This window comes from Idiotropiscis lumnitzeri, chromosome 9 (assembly GCF_059441095.1).
Source record: "Idiotropiscis lumnitzeri isolate Australia: NSW breed Sydney's pygmy pipehorse chromosome 9, RoL_Ilum_1.0, whole genome shotgun sequence".
Lineage (NCBI taxonomy): Eukaryota > Metazoa > Chordata > Actinopteri > Syngnathiformes > Syngnathidae > Idiotropiscis > Idiotropiscis lumnitzeri.
The window spans coordinates 4,198,444-4,212,729 of NC_142399.1; the positions used below are offsets into that span (position 1 = coordinate 4,198,444).

General features: G+C 40.8%; 1 protein-coding gene and 1 non-coding gene across 2 annotated transcripts; both read left to right on the forward strand.

The window, feature by feature from the left end:
- The first annotated feature begins 25 nt into the window (after positions 1–25).
- On the forward strand, positions 26–98 carry trnaq-uug (transfer RNA glutamine (anticodon UUG)). Its single transcript has one exon. It is a non-coding gene; the product is annotated as a tRNA-Gln (tRNA).
- An 836-nt stretch (positions 99–934) lies between these two features.
- LOC148329926 (uncharacterized) lies at positions 935–11,206 on the forward strand. The gene is made up of 16 exons (XM_088305471.1): positions 935–1,242; positions 4,224–4,306; positions 4,431–4,493; positions 4,791–4,847; positions 4,919–5,110; positions 5,848–5,946; positions 7,445–7,490; positions 7,645–7,735; positions 7,865–8,006; positions 8,096–8,200; positions 8,288–8,381; positions 8,464–8,494; positions 8,596–8,670; positions 9,293–9,395; positions 9,475–9,584; positions 10,323–11,206. Exons 1-16 carry the CDS (start codon positions 1,185–1,187, stop codon positions 10,456–10,458), a joined length of 1,485 nt encoding a protein of 494 aa, XP_088161597.1. The 5' UTR covers positions 935–1,184; the 3' UTR covers positions 10,459–11,206.
- The last annotated feature ends 3,080 nt before the right edge of the window (positions 11,207–14,286 follow it).

The following is a 14,286-nucleotide window of genomic DNA, read 5'->3' on the forward strand; positions in this document are numbered from 1 at the left end:
TAACGCCCACACTCTGTATTTCTGAGGTTTCCATGGTGTAATGGTTATCACTATGGACTTTGAATCCAGTGATCTGAGTTCAAATCTCAGTGGAACCATATCTGCAATGTGATTTTTCTGTCTTGCTGCTGACGCGCAGAACGATGCCAATGTCACTCATAAATGATCTGTACCAAAACTCGAAATGATACATTGTGTGATATAAAACTAAGCCTTTGCTGTTCCATATGCTAAATTTGAGTACCACAGGATTATTTTGTCATTTTGCGATCTTGAGAAATTAAGAAAAAAAAAAACAACGCTAGTCCTGGAAGGCCGCTTTCCGGCATACTCTATACTAATTGTACACAATCTTGCATGTGCATGACTGCAACAAAAAGGAACAGCTGGTGTGGTTGTTGTAATATTTGGGATGCTTCGTGTCACGAGTTGCGAGCCATCTGGCAAGCTTTACGTTCCTTTAAATTTGAATTTCAGCCGTCTGTTCGATGCTCACAGATTCCCATTTGCATGGATTTTTTATCTATATTTCAACAATTTGTCTTACCCCAATTTCCCCCCATTTTGCATATAGTATATAGGTAAATAATTTGACCCAATTAGTTAAAGATGAATACAAGGATTTACAAATCATGTTTAACCTATATTTAATTGAATACACTTCAAAAACACGGTATTGAATGTTCAGACTGATAACGTTTAATGTTAAGCTGCAACACTTTCCAAAAAAAAAGCAAGGATGAGAGGCAAAAAAGACTGAGAGAGCACCTCTAAAGCTCTGAACCTATACTCGTCCCTGATCACGAGGAAACATTCATTCATTTGCAAAGACAGAAGAAATGTCACCGTCTGCAGGATCTGGTGGGAATTATTATAATTTTCGTCATTTATATTCCAAAATGTCAGCTCATCAAAATGGAATGTTGCTATTGGGCACTGGAATGAGAACTATGTGACACGGAGTAGGAGTGCAATGGGGGTGGGGGTGTACTGCGCCTTTAAGACGCCGCTCCTGCTCGTCAGGAAGCTGTTGGAGATTCATCCGCCGCGGGCCGATTCCCACTCGAGCGACACACTCCCACTCCCAAACGCCGACAACAATCCCGATGCCACGGCTGTACGGTGTCCACGCCGTCCCTCGTCTGTCTTCGAATTGATTCTACTTCGGGACACGATAATGCTGGATGGTTGCGCTCATGAAAATCACCCGAGACATATGTCGCCTGTTGGGGCTCGCCAGCGGTAAGAAACACTTTACCTCCCAACTTTTGAAAGGCGACCAAAAGTGAGCACAATCCATTTGAAGTCTTTAACGAACACTATTCAGTTGACGGACTTTTAAGTGGTGGTTTTGTCTTCGGAATGTGGAGATTAAAAGTGAGTTTTAAGACGAGTCTGCGGTTGGGACAATGCCAGCTACACCCTTTTCCTTTTACCACCTTGAGTCAGTCGGTGTATGCCATAAAAGTGAGCTGGTGCACTTCTTTAGATAGGCCGGCTCATGTCACGGAACGTGTCAAAAATGACACACACAAGTGGAAATGCAGTAAATGGATTCGTAGTGAAACAAGAACGATGAAGGGCGTGAAAGGAGAAGAAGCACGCTGGAATGACAGCAATGTCGTTGTCAGAGCCCTGCAGGCACGTCCAAAAAAAACTAAGTTTATCTTAGATATAATGTCACTAGGGATGCGATTTGATAAGAAAGAACAATATAAATAATCTGTGTAATCATTAATGTCGTTATCATTTTGGAGGTGTAACGATTATTCGACGATTCTCAAAATAATTACTGATTGTTTGTATAAACTAATCATTTTGGTTAAAAAAAAAAAAACAGTCAAAATCGTTGAAATTTCAGCCTCTCAACAATGAATGTTCTCAGACTTTGGTAGACCTTCATTGAAAGCACACTAATTCTCTTTGTATTGAATCAAAATAAAATAAATACAAAGATCAACATTGTTACCCGTTTTCTTCGAAATCATAATTAGTATGTGTGTTTTCTGCACGTCAGTCCTGTTTTTTGAATAAAGGGATCGAAAGGAAATTATCCAATGCATCAATTCAAGTTTAATCATTTATTAAGACACTCGTTACCGTGGTTGCAGTCCAATTATATTTATATTCCTAAACGTACAAAAAAAAAAACAAGCAATGATGGCAGGCAAGTCCAGCTTCGGTCTTAAGGGGCCACTGTCCTGCCTGTTTTCCATCTCTCCCTGCTGCAACACACCTGATTTCAAATGATTAACTTAGAACAAACATGATAACGATCCGAATCAATAATTTGAATCAGATGTGTTGCAGCAGTAAGAAATGGGGAAACGATCACGACAGCAGCCCTCGATGATGCTCGAACTGATGTTACCGTTGTCCCTCGGGTTGAGCTCTCATTCTTTTTGCACACTACGTTTAATGAACTCAACTTGCAAGTGACCATTGTAACGGTGTCCGAGATGGTAACACAGCGACAGTTGCCTCTATAGCACGTCATTCGCGTGTCTCACACTCCAGGAATTAATTCCTGGAGACTGTGAATGCTCATGAACAAAAATCAACAACAAAAAAGCCTATAAATTTACACACAATAAAACTCCAACTGTTCCACTAATGTAATAGTATCTTTCTGTTACATCATCCTTGTTCCCCTCTCTCCAGACATAACCAATCAACCCACGTTTGATCCAACTTTTGCATTAGCAAAACTGTTGGATTGAGCGTAAATTGATAAAACCAGAAAATATTATACAAATATTTATAAATACTTTAAATGTGAGCTAAATCGCACCGTAGTAATAGTTTAAAGGACCTCAAGGCTGAGTTCTTGTTGGAGCCTTGTTGTGTTGTGCATTCTTGTGGAACGAGCTATTCTTTCAGCCAAATACTCTCAGTCCAGGAGAGACACAGGCGCTTTTGTTGCTGCTGTACGACCACCTTAAGAGGCTTGCTATCAGGAAATTCCGCTAAAATTCTACAAAAATGAAACCAAAAGTATCAGAGTGGAATGCTGGGATAATTATGTATAGTTAATTGTTTGAGTGTTTTTAGGTCAAGACAATTATAAAGTTCTCAGAAAAGGGAAACAAATTAGTCTACCAAACAATTACCATTGAGATTTATGAGTGCTGCAGAATGCTTTAAAGTTTATACTGACCCACTTGGTGAGTCACATTTTCGTTAAAAGAAAACTTGTTGAAGAAAACGAAACCTGACACCACACCCATTCCCACAACTCTGTGTGTTTTGTCATCCTTTGTGCCCCCCCCCACTATCATCTGTAGGACTTTCCCAGTGATGTTTTGGGAGGAAGGTTTTCAATGTCAAACACCGCTGTGGCTTGGCGCTGAAGTTTTACAGTACAGTTTTCTGTGAATGTGTCAACCTTCCTGGGTATTTGGATAGAAAACTATGAGCTCATCTTGGAAATCTCCAACATGTGTCATCGGAGGTCGTTGAATTTTAATATAACAAGGAAGTTGATGTTTTTCTGCCATCTAGTCCAGGTAATCTTTTATGCACGTTTTCACCAGGCAGTACATTTCAGTTCAACAGGCTCCATCACAGCTTGCGATGATGTATTATCTTTCTACTGTAGCATAACCTGCTGGGAAATTCGATTAAGAAAACTATAACGAAGTTCCTTTTCCAGGCCTGCTTTTTGGTTCCATAACACGACTGTTTTCCCAAAAAGTATTGTCCGACCGATACTGTAGCTTGCTTACGCTCACTCTTCCATTCTATCTTCAGTTACCAAAACTGAAGAAGACGCCTTTGCATTGCATGTATTGCCATTTTTTCCCCCCTACATTTCACGGCATCATCCTGCTAGATGGTGTGATGCCGTCATGATGACAGAGATGTTCCCAAGCGGACTGATAAAACCTGATACTTGCCACTTGTGTGGAAATTCCTGCTTTGGTGGGCGTGTCACACACATTCAGGCAACTGTGTTGGCACTTTTCCATTATTTTATTGGTGTGATCAAGAGTCTTTAGTCATATTCCAATTGAATTTTAGGTTATATTTGTGGAAACAAATCTCTAAACTGTATCGATGTAGATTGGGAAAACCAGCATGTGATTGATTGTTTAGCGATTTTAGTGCCTCCTGGAAAGTGGAAAGCGCTTCAAATGTGTTTTCATGTGGACAGATTGTTGAAAACCGTACTGAAATAATCAATTTCTGGTTGCATTTGCATTATGAGCCGTTCTCCCCAACAGGTCCGCCTCCGCAGCAGCAAGAAGAACAGATTCACTGCGGTGCTGCTTTCCCTGACCCAAATGTTGCCGGTCCTTTGTCACAGGTAAATAAACAAGGTCACGTTGACAGGGCACTGTCAACACTGTCTAGTCAAAGCTTCACAGTGCTACTGTGACTGACTGACTGACTGTGTGTGTGTGTGTGTTCATGATGCATTCAATGTCAAGAAGGACCTGAGCGAGGATGAGAAGGTCGGACGCAGAGCAGAGCGACGCAGGGCCAAGAGAAAGGTTGGTGCACGCATTTTGCTCCTTTTTGAACATTGCTTTGCATTTCATCTTCATTAAGTGTGAAATGTTCCCAAACTTTGGACACTCTCTCTTTTACGGACTCTCCTAATGGCTCACCACCATCACGCCGGCTTATTTCGCCACAGACTGGTGCGTGTGACTGCAGTCGGTGGAAAAAAAATGATCCCCGCAGATAGTTTGTTTTGAACTTTCTTTGTGTTTGAATTTCCGGTATTAGATATCACATTATTGGATTCATTCTTGCAGCCCAGCTTCAACTTCTAAATGTCTTTCTAGCGCCGTCGAAAACGTAAGAAGTCAGAACAGGTGAAGCAAAGCGACAAAGCTGATCAGGTAACCGTTGTTTCCGACATGTGATTTTATTGTGCTACGTCGGTTTATGATATCATGTTCCTTCTCGGTAGGATGAAGACGACAGAGGCGGCGAGTCGGAATTGGATGACAGCGATTCGGAAGCGGAAGATAATGTCGAGGTGCAGACACGCCTGCCAAAAGACGACAAAAAGGATACAAAACCAGCTGCCTCATACAAGCTTGCTATCTCCAACGTCACCACTCCCTCCAGAGAGCGTCAGAAGGCCAGATCAACTGACGAGGTGGGGGATTGTTCACCTATTGCTCCAGTCCCGAACCGTTGGAGGAGCGGGTGGGAGCGTTTGAATCGGCCGGACATGCGACTCAAAAACACTTCAGAGCAACCGGAAAGGCCTAAAACCTTTTAATTATTTTTTCATACGCTTTGTATTTGCCTCAGAGGACTGTACGGGAGCCCGTTAAAAAGTCTTACATAAAAATGACACTTAATCCTTAAATTATTGGTTGTAAAAAACATTAGAATATTATTTGAAAAAAATGGCATTGACAAGTGGAACCATTTCATGTTCAACCAACATTGCAATTATAGGCTTTAAGGATTTTTTTGTTGTCACACCAACACACTTTGCCGCATGATATATGATACCCGAGGAGGTTCCAGGCGAACCCAGTAAGTCCCAAGACTTTTGAAAATTAAAATAGAATAGCAAAATAAGATGAAATAAATATGATAAAACAATCAGATAGATGTGTATTAAATTAACCGTTTGAGTGTGTGCAACGTTGCATTGTAGGAAAAGGGTTGGCTATAGCAGAATGAAAATAGTGTGAGGCTTAATATTTACAAGATCATTTTGTGCTCTATTAAAAAGAATGGTGTTAAAAAAATAAAGCGACTTGCCGGGAGGAATGGGTACGAGTGTGCAATGATATTTTCGAGTCGTTGAGTGTTTTTTTTTTTGTAGTTGATTACAGCCTAAGTTTTGAAATCAATATATGATCACTTTTATGAATCCAGGAGCCAGAATGGGACGTGAGCAGTGCCTTCTTTGCCAACGCTGCTAAAGGAACATGCCGCAAGTCCAAAGAGAACAAAGAGAACGAGGCCAGAAAGGAGGTACTTGCGTGATCATCCAGCGTGATCAACCGTGCGTGTCTCATAATGTTCGTGTGGCATTGGTGTGTTTGTTCTTCTGGGTGGTGCAGTCTGATGGGTAAAAATTCGACTTTGCAGCAAGTGTACGTGTTTTTGGGATGAGCTTTTGATTAGATTTCCTTAATAGGCTTTGGAGCAAAGAAACACCGATCAATGATTTTTTTTTTTTAAGGGGATCTTTCTCCAAATGATCTCAACACCCAAGTTGTACCAAGGCGGAATAATGCAGCCCAGGGGAGGAGCTGTGTCATAGTGTGTGTGGGTAGCTCAGCTCCCCAAATTTGAGGCAGTTTTATGCGTCTGTAGGCAGCCAACTAGTTAAGACTGAGTCATCAGGATCACCAAATTCCACAGGATTCTTAACCATCATGCATCATCATCATAAGTGTAGATTGTAATATTGTTGTCAGTTATGTCAGCAAGCGAAGTGGCGGTCGATTGGTTAGAATATCTGCCTTCCAGTTCTGAGATCTGGGCTTTAAATTTGGGCTTCCGCCTTCCTGTGGCTGTGCTGAGTTTGCATTTTCTATTCGTGTTTGCTTGGGTTTTTTTCACCTGATCTACGCCTTCCAAAAGATAATATATATTTTTCTAACTCAGATTCATCGATTAATAGAACAAATAATCAACAAATTAATTAGGTAGTTGCAGCCCTCATGTTGTTACATAAGAATAAATTGAAAATATTACAGAAATCATATTCTTATATATTATCTCATTTACTGCCATTAACGGCTAAAGACATCAAAGATTATTATTTTTTTTTTTACTCGGCTAGTAGTGAATGAGTTAATAATAGTTTAAAAATGACTAAGAAAAATCACAATCTTATCTCTGCCTCTTATAGTCAAGGGGAGCCGTTGCGTTACTGCATCAATCACAAACACAATGTGAGTACAGTATTTGAAAAAGAAATACTTAGCAGAGTGTTTGTGTTTGAAAGGAGAGCAGCACTGTACTCTACTTTGGGAATCAGATAACTCAACTGGCCGCTTCAATAAGTGGACTCATACAAAAACAGCAGCCTCAACGACAACAGTGATGAGGCCAGCAAGTTATTTATTCTTGCAGACGCCATGTGTCTTCATTCCACTGTTTAATATGCTAATTAACACCATATGGAAGTTTTCTGACCGGACAGAAGCGGAAGACTCTCGGTTTTCTGTAAAATGCATTGAAGACACAAAAGTCAAACTTGCATCTGATAAATCACAGGTGTCAAACTCAAAGCAGCTCAGGCTCTCCACATTTTATGTGGCCCGCGAAAGCCGATCCAGCTTATCAACTTTCATGATGCTTGCTAACTCCAATACCAAAATTTCAAATTGTCAAATGTAATAAATATCATCTTGTAAATGCCTCAATGTGGCCCCGACAAAAAATGACATTCGACAAGATCTGCCTATCTTGATGTCGAAATTGGTAGCAGTGAATTTAAATTATGTTGATCCCATTGCAGACAAAGACAACTCACAGCACAACGAAGAAAAGCACATCTTTTGCAGGTAAATAATGACACAAAATAACAGCCTAATTCTGTTGACACACATGGACCTACAAATATGTGCAGGGCAACTGCGACTTTGCGGTTCATAAATATTCATGTACGTGTGGACTTATCTTGAGCCAGTTGCTTTGTCACATATTTCTTCACTGTAGAAACAGGAATAAAGCTTGTGCAAGAGGGGCAGTACTCGCAAGCAGCTCGCATGTTTACAGAAGCCATCAAATGTGATCCAAATGACTACAGGTGCGTCCCTTCATCAGTGCTGTCTTATTTTCCCTTTATTTATTTAGTGTTTACTTTTACGCATTCATTTGTCAATTACTGAGAAAATGTGGGAAATGTCCGTTGTGCTTCCAACTGATGTTGCGGCAGGTTCTTTGGGAACCGTTCTTACTGCTATTACTGCTTGGAGCAGTACTCTCAGGGCCTGGCAGACGCCGAGCGCTCCATCCAGCTGGCTCCAGAGTGGCCCAAAGGACACTTCCGCAAGGGCAGTGCTCTCATGGGCATGCAGGTGGACACTAGCGCCACGCTGGCTTTACGTGACGTCGAGCTTTTCACTTAAGAATAATTGGATGACGGCAGCATGCGAATGTGTCTTAGCGGTACAGTGAGGCGGAGAAGGCCATGGAGCAGGTGCTAAAACTGGATAAAGACTGTGAAGAGGCTGTCAATGAACTCTACAACTGCAAAGTGCTGCAATTGATGGTGGATGACCTCGAAAATTATTTTTCTATTTTTTTTTTTTTAAACAAAAGAAATTGTCGTTAATTAATGCTACTTATTGTTCTTCAGGAGTATGGTTTTGAAGAAGTGGACAGCGGGTTGCTGCTGGAGAAATTCTCGACGGTGCAAGCCGTTTTGGCGTCGTACTTTGATGCTGCTGGAGGTTTGTTAGCGCTCATGTGACAGCAAAGAATTTGTTTGAGTGTGCACGCCTTTAATTGAGCTTTTGTTTCCGTATTTTGCAGCTGCAAGCCAAGATCACTTAGCTGTACATGGGTAACGTGATATTTATAAATATAACTGTAAAGCTTATTTTATTATTAGCGGACACATTTTCTTTTTGTCGTTTTACATTCCCTCTGTTTCCCCCCCGTCAGCCCTTGCCCATCTCTGTGGGTGGGAAATGTGACGACGGATCTGACAGAAAAACACCTGAGGGATGTTTTTAAAATGTACGGTAAAATATTTGTTTATTTTATGGTGACAACGTGTAACAAGACCTAATTAACACTTAGGAATTCAGATAGCACACTGGATTGCACAGTAAGAGAGGATGATAGTCTAATTGTCATTAACGTGGAAAAGCTCGTGCAACCAACTGTACTCGTCGCGGACCAACCTGGACATCTCGATGTGTAGCACATGGTGTAGAGGATAACATGCAAACTGTGACGTTTGCAGTTGCACGCAATGCTTGTACAAATACAGACAGCTGTGGCTTATATATCTAGTAAAACTTCAACGTGGGAAGCTTGCCAAACTCTTAATTGACTGACTTGAAGTGCTGGTTAGATGTTTTTAGAAAATTCCACATAGGCGGTGCACACTTGTCATGTTAATTAAAAAGGGATTGGTAATTCTCAACCCAGCTATACAATTATAAGAGGGTGTGCTCACTTGTGAAACAACATTGAGTTGTTAACTTTATCTTGTATTAATATTTTAAAAAAAAAAAAAAAGTATAAAACAAGGCAATTGAACAGGAGAGTGGAGACGTTTTATAGTGCCTTTAAATACAAAATGTTGTTTCTAAGTCTAACATTTGACTTGTTGCTTGTGTTCTTTCCATGGCAGGTATGGCGAAATCGAGAGCATTCGTGTGCTGCACGAGAGGTTTTGCGCCTTTGTGAATTTCAAGAATGCCAACGACGCCGCCCGGGCCAAGGACAAACTGAACGTGAGTGCTATGCAACTCAAAAAGCTCTCTTTTGCATCGCTGCCACAAAATAAAGGCCTTCACATTTGTCCTCCCTCAGGGGTATTTTATTGAAAGCACACGTATAGTGGTGCGCTATCCAGACCGTCGTCCTCAGCGAATCCTTCCTATTCCACTCGGTGCCACGCAGCAGGTGGCATCTGCTGCAGGGTAAGAAGCGCCTCATAACTCAATCATCTCCCTGTTGAAATGAATGAAAATGCCATCAATCTTTTCCATCCCCGCCAAAAAAAAACAAAAAACACCCAACACATTTTTTTGTAATGTATTTCTGTAGGAAAAGAAAATGGCACTCTCAAGCATAATTAAATGGAAAAAAAGAGAAGAAATTAACATTTTGTGCATCATGATTTCAAGCCTGAAGTTACACTGCACCTTTTGGCCACAAGAGGGCAGTGTAACACATACAGGCCTGTGTTTTTAGATTTAATGATTAAACTGGTCTGTTGTAATCAAGCTGCAGTTAAAGTTTGTCGTTTTTCGCTGTGCATAAAGATGCTAGTTTTGTTAGCCTCGTTATGACATTTCTATTATGTGTTAGCTTAAAGCTAGTTAGCTAATGTTATACAGTGTGAATTGATGCAAAAAGGGGAATTCTCTTAATTTCATGTTTAGTTTTATCACAAATTTCAACTGAGCGTGACAACAAACGAAGCAGTCATTTGGCTTCTTTTTTTTTTTTTTTTTTTGAGGAAGAAGAATTGTTCACTATTTGCTGCTCGTTGTGAAGTTTATTATCCCGCTCAAAATTTCCTTGCAACTCCTGACAAAAATTCGGCCGAGCAAAAGCTTTTTTCCCGAAAAAACACAGGTTACTCATAAGTATTATTTTTTCTTTATGTATATTTACTTTGGAATTATTGACTGGTGTCCTCCTCCTGTGCTCAGACCACGGCGGCGAGGCCCCGTGAACGGTGACGAGTGTTACTTCTGGAGAACCACAGGTTGCCATTTCGGCGACAAGTGTCGCTACAAGCACATTCCCGGTCACAGAGGAAGCGACAGGAAGCCGTCGTTGCCTTAAACTCACGTATCATCCTAGTTTACAGAAAACCAGGACGCACCGTCGAAGGAACTGGACCGTGCAGTACTAAGCAGAGCCGCGTCTCTCGTCTAGTATGCAACTCATCCTGGTGAAAATGGAGCACTAAAGTTGAGGTCAGTGCCAGCACTCGGGTCCAAACTCATGAGAAGTCAAGCATGTGCCACAATCCACTGGCAGTAGGATGACTGGCCACAAAACAAGGGAGCAACGTCGCCGAATGGTGGCAACACATGCTGACTTGCCCTTGCCTTAAAGTGATACAAGCAAACCTCATAGACGCATAGTTCCATGTTTTCTATTGCTTCGATTTTCTACAGCAATGAGCAAATGATAGTAATAGTTTACACACGACAAACCAGTAGAAGGCCACAATGAAAAGAAAGGGATGAAAAAATGACAAGGAAGCAAGTCAAGGTACAGGAATCCAATTTGGCACATGCATAAAAGGAGGAAATTTGAAAGAGAAAAAAATAATTATGATGTGACTCAAGCACCAACAATAACGGCATAATTGCCGTGTAGGTGTTAAGGCCACTGTTTTATTTTTTTTTCTCTCATAATATTCAGATTTTATTTTCAAAATTGAAGCCTTTTATAATTCAACTGTATCATAAAATTTTCTTGTAATGTTACATTTATTTCATCCAATTACAGGATATTTTGAGAAACGGACATCTTTTTTAGTAATGACTATTTTTGTCTAATTACTTTGTTCTCATCCAATGAATTTTTTTTTTCTTTTCATTGTGGCCTGAATGCTTTGCGGAAAAACCAGGACGAAACGTTAAGACTTTTACTTCTTAGCTTTTCCTTAAAAATTGACTCAATCTTTTGGTGGTCACCTCCCGATCCAGCATCAGTTTTTGTCAGAAGTCTAAATAAGAAAACAACCAAACTCTTTATTTTTGTGCCTTACCTGTTATGCTGCCTCGATTTTTTTTTTTGCAGCCAGCAAAAAAAAAAAAAAAGGAAACTACCGGGACCCGATACTGATTCCTGTAGCCTACTTTTTTTTTTTCTTTCTTTCTTTAAATGCAGTGTCAACACAACACTGCTGAATTTATGCAAAAAAAAGAGTGCAGACTTTTTTTTTTCTGGACGAAAAGACTCTTTCTGGCCATGACACCATATTTGTTTTAGACAAGGTAGTTAATGAAAAGCAGTGTTTGTGATTGGTCAGTATTTTGTTGAACCAAAGAATTTGGTGCCTTTGCTAAAAAAAAAAAAAAAAAAGCCTTTATGTTAACGCTAGCACGTTGAAGTTATCCAACAGCAAACAAAGCCACACTACGTTCATAAGTAAAAAATGACAGTATTTATTTCCTATTTATAACTGTTCCTCTTTTTTTTCTTCAAGAGTTCTGTCACATTATTAATAGGTTTAACAAATGTTGAGTACAAATTGTTTTCGTAGATGAGCATTCTTAAGCACATTTTAATGCTAACACTGTGTATGACACTTTTGCTCCTCATTAGTTCTGAAGCAATAAAAAAAGAGTAATTGGACAGCAGACCAGTCGATCATATTTGCTTAATGTTTACCGCATATTTTAATGTCAGCTGTACATGTTTTTAAGTTTGACATTTCTTGGCTATGTTGTTGATTTTTTTTATTTGCGCGTTTTATCTGTTTTCCAAGAGTTATTTCAGGAAAAGGCATTTTCAAGTTTAAGTAACCTGAGCACTGTGTTGTTGTTAATCTGTTGAATGCTTTGTTTTATTGTCATTGCACTGCAATAAAGTGTTTAGTATTTAATAAATATTTTTCAACTCCTGATGTTGTCTACGTCTTGTGTCCACTGGGTGGCAGTGTTGCACATGTTAAATTTCCACGTGTTCCTAATCTTACCCAGGCAAAAGAATGCGGCTCTCTGCTCTAACTCGTCCCAAAAAATGATGTCTTGGGTTGAGGTCAGGACTCTGCAGGCCAGTCAAGTTCATCGACACCACACTGTAATCTGTTTTTATGGCCCTTGAACTCTTTGCATAATATGAATATAAGCTATAGTGCAGTCGAAGATGGACGGCGGCAGCATTGAGGATGAAAGTTACTGTAACATGGAATTTGCAGCCAGTGTTTTAAAACGCATTTAGGGTTCCTCTAGGTAACCTCTCAGCATTAAACAGCATGATGGCTTTTTTTTTTCTTTTTCAAACTACTGGTTATTGAGAAGTGATTTGCCACCATGGAGTGCTGGTTATCATATCTGGAGCAAAAAAATTATAAATAATAAAAATAATGAATTTACCATGTTTTTGTAGAAAATGCTCATCCATTTCCAAGCATATTTGACCTTTGAGGTCCCAACTGTACACAACCTTGCACAAGTGCATTTTCTTTCCCCCTCTCCGCTCTTTGATTTTCATGTTAAGTCAGTTTTTCAGAGGGCGCGGGGGTTGCGGTCTTGTGAAAAGGCAGCTTGTTTATTGTTGGTGAGCGTGTCTGCATTTGATGCTTCCACAGATTGCAGCACAGGGCACAGCAAGTCTGGTTGTAAATTAGAGAGGTCAAAAAAGAGAACGACAGCATAGTGGTCTAGTGGTTTAGCATGTGTGCCTGCGTGTCTCACAGTCTCATGTTCGAAGTGTGGCCTGGTGTGGAAACTGCATGTTCTCCCTCGTGCGTGTTGAGAAGCAGCATCCATACAACATGCGCAGCACGGCTATTTTAAGTCCAACACCTCCTTTCTCTTTTCATTTCCATACCTCACTCACTTTCCTCTCCTCCTCTGATTTGGTCTCACTAATAGGGGGTCTGCTTTTCCTGTACGACTTTACCAGTCAGGGCGGGACCACCGGCCTGCCACCCAGTCCCCACAATCATGTGCACTCACACACACATACACATAAAGATCCCAATTACAGCCTTTTTACACACGTGCACAAAAAGTCACACGTGCAACGCAACAACGTACAGTGCGTCTAAGAATAAACCAGACTGCCTTAAAAAAGGACGCCGCCGAGGTTTACTTGAAACCTGAAATAGTTTATTAACACAACGCCCCATACCCAAACTTGACCATGTAGCTAATTTGGTAGCATGACTCAAAAAATAGAAATAAACAAACAGATTTAAAGATCGGTGATGGATCCCGAGTTGCGCTTAAGTGACCCCTGCCCGGAAAAAAAACAAAAAACTTAAAAGAGCAACATGTTTCCGTCACGTTTTGACGTCTCCAACTGTTGAGCCTTTCTGTTTCCGGTTGCGTGATGATATGTTTGACAATAGTAACAATAACACACTCTTGGCTTCGGGTGGTTTGTCGTTTTCTCATCAGTCACGTTCACCGTGGCTACGTTTGAGGCGGCGGCTATTTTGAACGTCGGTGGTTTGCGGTGCTTTCGACAAGGAAATATCTACGCTGTGGGACGGGGAGCTTCTTTAAGACACTTGCAACTCTGGATGTTTGAATCTATTCCTGAAGCGAGGCCTTCCTGTTGGTCACACACATGTTCACCCCCCCCCCCTCGCCCCGCACTTGTGTAACACGCTTTTACGTTAGCTTGCGTAAAAGTGTGGGCGGCCAATCAGAGAGCGAGAGAGGTCTGAGCGGTCGAGTTGGAAAGTTGCATAATCCAGTTAAAAATGCAATTCCCTCTGAAATTGTGAGTGATTGCAGAGATGGGAACCAATTTTAAGACTGATGGCCTGATTTGAATGATCAGCGCAAGTTTAGCGCAAACTGCAACTGCACAAGTGGAGTTTTCTTTCTTTAATTTTTTTTGTAGAGTTAAAATCGGGTGTAATGGGGCGTTTGCGCCGTTGTGCGGTAGAGCGTTGCCGACTCGTAGCGGCATCCCCTATTT

Excerpts from the sequence above, each read along its gene's own strand:
- LOC148329926 (XM_088305471.1), top strand. The coding sequence starts at position 1,185 with ATGGTTGCGCTCATGAAAATCACCCGAGACATATGTCGCCTGTTGGGG. Across the intron at positions 7,491-7,644 it reads GAAAAGCACATCTTTTGCAG|AAACAGGAATAAAGCTTGTG; the intron begins GTAAATAATGAC and ends TCTTCACTGTAG. Across the intron at positions 8,201-8,287 it reads GCAAAGTGCTGCAATTGATG|GAGTATGGTTTTGAAGAAGT; the intron begins GTGGATGACCTC and ends ATTGTTCTTCAG.